Source organism: Diachasma alloeum, unplaced genomic scaffold (genome assembly GCF_001412515.2).
Source record: "Diachasma alloeum isolate Michigan unplaced genomic scaffold, Dall2.0 Dall_scaffold_00690, whole genome shotgun sequence".
NCBI lineage: Eukaryota > Metazoa > Arthropoda > Insecta > Hymenoptera > Braconidae > Diachasma > Diachasma alloeum.
In genome coordinates this window covers 233,141-240,131 of record NW_021680822.1, presented here as the reverse complement: position 1 = coordinate 240,131, position 6,991 = coordinate 233,141, and the positions used below count along the sequence as shown (strand labels likewise).

The 6,991-nt window shown below is 42.5% G+C and overlaps 1 protein-coding gene across 1 annotated transcript; it reads left to right on the top strand.

Moving 5' to 3' along the window:
* The first annotated feature begins 1,616 nt into the window (after nucleotides 1–1,616).
* Nucleotides 1,617–3,335, top strand: LOC107044225. Its single transcript, XM_015266032.1, has one exon. The coding sequence runs from the start codon at nucleotides 1,617–1,619 to the stop codon at nucleotides 3,333–3,335; it is 1,719 nt and encodes a 572-aa protein (XP_015121518.1).
* Nucleotides 3,336–6,991: the final 3,656 nt, after the last annotated feature.

Sequence of the window (6,991 nt, the reverse complement as noted above, 5' to 3'; positions counted from 1 at the left end):
AAAAAGAAGTTCGGTATGAAGTGGTGCTCCCCTGGAAGGTGAATCATCCTCCTCTGGTGGACAATCGACCTAGTGCTGAACACAGACTCAAGAAGACCATCAACACCCTCAAGTCTCTCAATTTGTTAGACGATTATCAACAAGTGTTCGATGACTGGATGCAGGAGGGTTACATTGAACAAGTTCCTGTATGTGAAGTGCCACGTGTCAGCTATTATTTGCCTCATCGTCCGGTAGTAAGAGGGGAGTTCTACGAGAATCAGACCAGTGTTCGATGCCTCAGCACATGGAAAGGCTGGACCATCTCTTAATGACTGTCTGGAGACTGGACCCAATCTCATCGAGCTCCTCTCAAGCCTGTTGATGAGATTTCGCGAGAAAGAAGTGGGAGTCATCGCTGACATACGTAAGGCCTTTCTTCAAATCAGTATTGCCCCCGAAGAACGAGGTCATTTGAGATTCCTGTGGTACAGAGATGCTGATCCTGAGAAAGTAATCGTATACAGGCATCAGCGAGTTGTTTTTGGGGTCTCAAGCAGTCCGTTCATTCTGGGAGCTACGTTGAACCTCTACGTTGACTCAGCACTCAGACATGCTCGAGCTCAGAGTGAGAAATCTGTCCTGCGTAAACTAAAGGAGTCTTTTTACGTGGACAACTGCGTGATCAGTATTGACTCTCACGAAGAGGCTGGAGAGTTCCAGAGAATAAGCTCAAGTGTGTTGGAGTCCGGTGGCTTTGATCTACGAGCATGGGAGTACTCAGGATTGAAGAAGACAGAGCTAGAATCGTCCGTGCTGGGCCTACGTTGGCATCGAGAAGAGGACACTCTGTCACTGGTCAATCCACTCGTACAGAAAGGCGAGCCATCCATCATCACGAAGAGAACGATGCTCTCATTTACTCAGCAGTTGTTTGACCCCCTCGGTATGATTTGTCCAGTTGTTATTTGTCCTAAAATCCTTCTTCAACAGCTTTGGGCTAAGGGTCTCGACTGGGATGTCAGAGTCGATGATGATGTTCGTGATGCCTTTGTTCTCTGGATGGACCAACTGACTTGGCTTAAAGAAGTGAAGATTCCACGCTGGCTATTCAAACCGGAGGAGGAAGCATCCAGAATTTCTCTCCATGCATTCGTAGATGCAAGTAGCTTGGCTTACGCAGCTGTAATTTTTGCCAGAGTAGAGAGCAACAGCCGCGTTGAAGTCGAGTTCGTCAGTGCAAAAGCAAGGATTTCTCCTAAAGAAACCACAATACCTCGACTTGAATTGCTGGCAGCAACGGTGGGAGCAAGGCTGATGCACTCGGTGGTCTCTGCTGTTCCAGATTTACATTGTGAGTTGTATTATTGGACAGACTCCAGTACAGTACTAACCTGGATACGAAGGAATAGTGGGCAACCTTTGTCTGGAATCGTATCCAGGAGATTCGCCAATTGACGGATCCAGAGCAGTGGTCCCATGTACCTGGAGTCTCCAATCCAGCCGACTTGGCATCGAGGGGCTGCACAGCTAAACAATTGGTGGATTCAAGGTGGCACCGGGGACCAGAGTGGTTAAAGTAGCCTCCTGAACAGTAGCCTCGAGCAGTTGAACCTGTTGATGAGAACGAGGTCAACATGAAGATGAAGAAGGCCACTAAGAAGCTCAAGACCCCAAAGACTGCTATAACATTGATCACTGCCTCGAATTCATCGCAGTTGAACCCAGAGAACAACCAGCCCCCTTGGTATTTGAGGAAGTATTCGAGGTACTCTCAAATCATTCGTCTTGTTGCTTGGACTTTACGATTTGTCAACAACTGTAGGAACAAAGAAAAGATCCGCATCCAGACGTTGACAGCGCAAGAACTACAGTCAGCAGAGTATGCAGTCTTCAAAATGGTACAGTCTGAGTGTTTTGATGGGGAGAAAGATCCTCGTCTAAGTGATCTGGTGGTTTACAGAGACGAGATGGGTCTCTTACGACTCAAGACCCCAGTAGCATATCGTGATGACTCCATGGGCTTCCGGTGTCCAGTGATTCTGGATCGTGGACATTTGTTGGTGAACAGGTTGATTGAAGATTGTCATCTAGAACTCAAACATGGTTCCATTGACACCACTCTCAATAAACTAAGGGAACGAGTATGGATATTATCCAGCAGACGAGCGGTACAATCCGTTGTGAGGAATTGTGCGAGGTGTAAGAGATATACTGCCAAGAGACTGGAATCTATCTCAATACCTCTTCCAGAAAATCGAGTGAGAGATGCAAGTGCCTTCGAAGTTTCTGGTGTTGATTTGACAAGTCCACTTTTTCTCAGAGATGGAAGCAAGAGCTGGATTGTCTTGTTTACCTGTGCAGTCTACCGAGCCATTCACCTGGAATTGGTGTCTACCCTCTCTACGGACTCCTTTTTGGAGGCACTCAGACGATTTATAGCTCGTAGAGGACGTCCTGCTGTGTTATATAGTGATAATGGCACTAACTTCGTTGGTGCATCCAATGCTCTGAGAAGTTTGAACTGGGAAACGATTATAACTCAGGGAGCTTCAACACGTATTGACTGGCGGTTCAACCCTCCCTCAGCAGCCTGGTGGGGTGGATGGTGGGAGCGAATGGTGAGAATGGTGAAGGATCTCCTGAAAAGAACGTTGGGAAAGGCTTGCCTCACCTTCGAGGAAATATCCACTATCCTCTGTGACTGTGAGGCGATCATCAATGCGCGTCCTCTCACCTACCTAGCAGAAGACACCCAACAGCTTGTACCTCTGTCTCCAGATATGTTTCTCAGAGATCTTCCTGATTATGGAGTACCTGATCTTGATAAGGCGGACTCCACTTCTCTGAATGCAAGAGTCAACTATCACCAGAGATTACGAGAGGAACTACGTTCACGATTCCGAATCGAATACCTTGGACAATTGAAGCAACATGGGGTCATCAAGCCAGCTGTCATCAAGATCAAGGAAGGATACGTTGTATTCGTGGGGAGTGACAACGTTAAGAGGCTGGAATGGCCTCTTGCCCGAGTCGATCAAGTATTCCCAGGGAAGGATGGGGAAATTCGAGTTGTCAAACTCAAGACAGCAAATGGTTATGTCACGAGACCCATCCAGAAGCTGTATCCGTTGGAGATGTCAATGAGCGAGATTGAGGAAATTCTCCGAGCTTCAGACGCTGAGCCAGAGAACTGGCATACAGTGCCTTCGGCCTCTAAAGTTCGTCGTGCCGGCACCGAGAAAAAGAAGAAATTGGAAACCAAAGCTGCTGAAGTCCTGCCAGGAGTGGAGGATCGCAAGGTGCTAACTAGAAGTGGACGAGTGGTCAAAAAACCCCCGAAACTGATAGATTGAGAGGGGGTTGAGTTGAGAGTCTATGTTTTTGTTTCCATATATTTAAAGGTTTAAATTTAAAGGTTTATTAGTTGAATTGTCTAGCTGACAATCCAAGGTGGGAGAGATGTTATAGTTTGGGCAGTCGATAGAGTAGAAAACCCAAGAGAAGTAATTTTCTAGTTTCTTTTAAGTTTCAAAAGTTGCCTACATTGCTTAACGTATTTTTTGGGCTAGTTACTATGGCATGGCGTTCGCGTCATGTCCCACATTGTAATACAATAATCTCTTCTCGAGTAATTAATACAGTTATTGTGCATAAAATACAAAACGAAGAATATCCATCGATTATTTACACCCTCCGCAACAGTATTCGAAGTTAAGAAAAGTACACAAGTTTGACAAAATTTCGTTCAACAAGTTATGATTTCCTTTTGGTAATCGAACGCAGAAATTATTAGAACGCATTTGACCAACATGATATTTATAGGAAATTAATGACTCAACTATTATCGTAATTTGTTTTCTTTTTATAAATTGGGAGAGAACGCGCGAAACTCACGTGAGCGCCAGATTAAGAGGTCCCTTTTAAAAAAAATTCTTTTTGCTCATTTACTCACTGTTTGTTGATTCACTACTAACCCAGAGAAGAGTCCCCACGTTTTCGCACTGGCTTAAGTGTTTACAAAATTTCTGATTTTGCCAAATATTAAATTTTCAGTTTCAAATTTTATTTTTATAATGTTATTATTGTCATAAAATTCTAAGAAGAGTCCGTTCAAGGTTAAAAATAATTTGAATTGTGGTTTAAATATTGTTGTTTGAAGTTTCTCGTGATAAAGACTTCTTTTTAGTAACTGTGTCCATGCACTTTTTGTTTCAACGCGACGTAAGAAACAATTCGCAGTTTGTCGACCAAATTCGCGTAGAAATCCGCGCTCTAAAGATCTGCGTATTTGCTACGAATTTACTTGAATTGACTTGATTTTTTTTTATATTTCACTAGTACGTCGGGCAGATTGTAATTAATTCCGAGGTTTCGAACCGAGTGAAAAATTCAAGGAGCTCGAATTTTATAATGTGCTTTGGTTTGCAGCTAAGACGAGACTGACTCTTAGGATGCCAAAATTTTTATTGCTAAGGGGAACGATACTCCTGCGATTTCTGTGGGGGTAGATCACGTGGTTTCGTCACGTGCTAATTTTATTTTATTGCGTTTTTTCTTTTCTGCTGAGTTTTGGGGTATGAGCGCTAAAATTTTTTCTTTTTATCGATTCAGCGCTCCCACGAGCGACGATTTTCCCTCAAGCAGAAAAATAACACCGGATGTCTGAAGACGATCTTTTTCGAATTTCCGTTCTTTCTATGAGATTATTTCAGAAATGATCGAATATTTTCATATAAACTTCTATTAATTTTTCTAACATGGCAGTCCCCCTAAGGAGATAATAGAATTTCATTGTGTTATCTCCTTACTCGAGTTGAAAATTTTCGCTTGCGTTCGCAATTTTTCTTCAAGTTCTTTCGCCTCGAACCTGACACGGACTCGGATTTCTTCTACTCAGGCTGAATCTCTTCAGCGCGGTAGATGAGCATTGGGTAAATTTCATATTATCATTTTCATTAATTCCGATTCGGGATTAGTTTTTGTTCAAGGGGATTAATGCAGGGAGACTTATCCCTTTCTGTCCTCCCCTCGTAAAGCAACATCTGAAGGCCTATATTGAAGGGCAGGTAGCCCTTGAGGTTGGATTGAGACGTCATCTTTGCTTACAGAGGCCCATTTGGCTCAAGTGTGTGGATTGGTTCTGGGGAGAGGGCCATGCTTCTGTAGCAGATCCCTTTTATCTCACAGAGCTCTTTGGTGAGGATAATTCTTGGTTGCAAGCTCAGGAAGTCGAGCGCTCTGACCCTTGGTTGGAATTTGAGGGCATGTATGAACTTCCGGAAGAGGATCGTGTGTGATTATTCATTGGGATATTGTTTATGTGTATTGTTTGATTACTTAAATGAACAAAAAGAATAAATTCATCAGCCAGTTATAATTAGAAAACGAATGGTAAATTTGAACATTTTTATTTTGCCTCCATATTCGTTCAGGGTGGTAAGCCTGATTATGAGACGTGACACTTTTCATAAGGTTGAGAATCACTTCGTATCTCCTGTATACTTCGTGCCTTTTGGGCGCCGAGTCGCTGTCACGGCTCATGAGATGTCGCCTTGAGGAGTAGACAGAGAGTAACGAGTATGACTTGGGAGTGTTATTGACGCATTTATCGATCCGTAATTAAATATCGTCTCTGGAGAGATTATGGATTCAAAGTGAAAAAATCTTGTTTTACCTGTCAGTTGGAAAAGTTTTTGTGTTTCGGGAGATGGAATATGGAGTTTTTCTGGGCTTTTTACTCGTTTGTGGCGATCGAACACTGGTATATTATTTGACACCGGCTTCTGAGAATTATGGACGTATCTGTACCTCTCTTGTTGGAATTCCTTAATTATGTTAAGGTATAACAAAAATTCTATTTACAAAGTTAATTCATCGTAGAATCGATCAACAATTCTACCTGTTATTCACGGATTGTCATGCTTCTCATTGGTTTTAAAATGGCTGCTAGCGTCAGTGGATTTGTGTCTCTCTGATTAAAATAATTATTATTGGAACAATTAAAGATTTGATGAGACAAATCTACTGCGAATGTCGACATAACTGACATACATGATGATAATGATAATAGTGATCAAGAGGCCTTAAGGTAAAAGTATTTATTAAAACCACTTCGACTGCTATTTTCTTCAAAACTGCTCAACATCAAATGTATATATATATATATATATATATATATATATTTTATTCATTTGAATTTTTATTATTATCCCCAAAATTAATTGACCCCATGACTTACATTCTACGTGACTGTCATCACGAATTTGACGAATTTGCATTTCCCAAGATATGTTTGCACGACTTTGCTTCAGCTCATATTTTCACTTATTTATTTTCTCCAAGTTTGTGTTATCAATTAACCAATTAGTGAATTGTTTCTGCGGTCTAGCAATGGAATTAAATATACTTAAAGAGATCAAAATGGGTGTAAACATATCTTTGGAATATTGCTTACAGTCCTCTACTTATCATTTCGGTGCTGGTCTAGGTGTTTCGAATTCGAGGACTTCAGAATTCAAGAGGAATCGCCGACTTCTTTCGCTTCGATTTAGTGAAAATAGTCTCCACTGATGGGGCTGGTTCAGAGACAGCGTGCATCGGGACCCTCTGGGATTGATTCTCGATGAGGTTTGGCTCAGACTGAGTAGCCAGTGGATGATTCAGTCTATTAGTGAAAGTAGACAATGCCACAGTCAGACCTTCAAGTTGTTCTGGCATTGAGACAGCGGTCTGGGGTTTTGTCTTCCTTCGAGGGATCCATTTCGTCTGACAGCAACATCGGAATAGGCCCACAACAGCGCCCTTTGCAGTTTGTTGGCTGCAGAATGCCTAGCCCAGCCCAAAGATTGAGAGGAGTCCAACTCCGCCAATGGACCCAAAGTCACCTCCCAAGTTTCTGGTGATATGTCTCTTGGTGTTCCAGTCCAATACGAACTCAAACGAGCACGATCTCAGTGTACGACCCCAACAGAGGAGGAAGGAAATTCCGATCGTACAATTAATTCGCCTC

Coding starts and splice junctions, on each gene's coding strand:
- LOC107044225 (XM_015266032.1), top strand. CDS start 1,617: ATGAAGATGAAGAAGGCCACTAAGAAGCTCAAGACCCCAAAGACTGCT.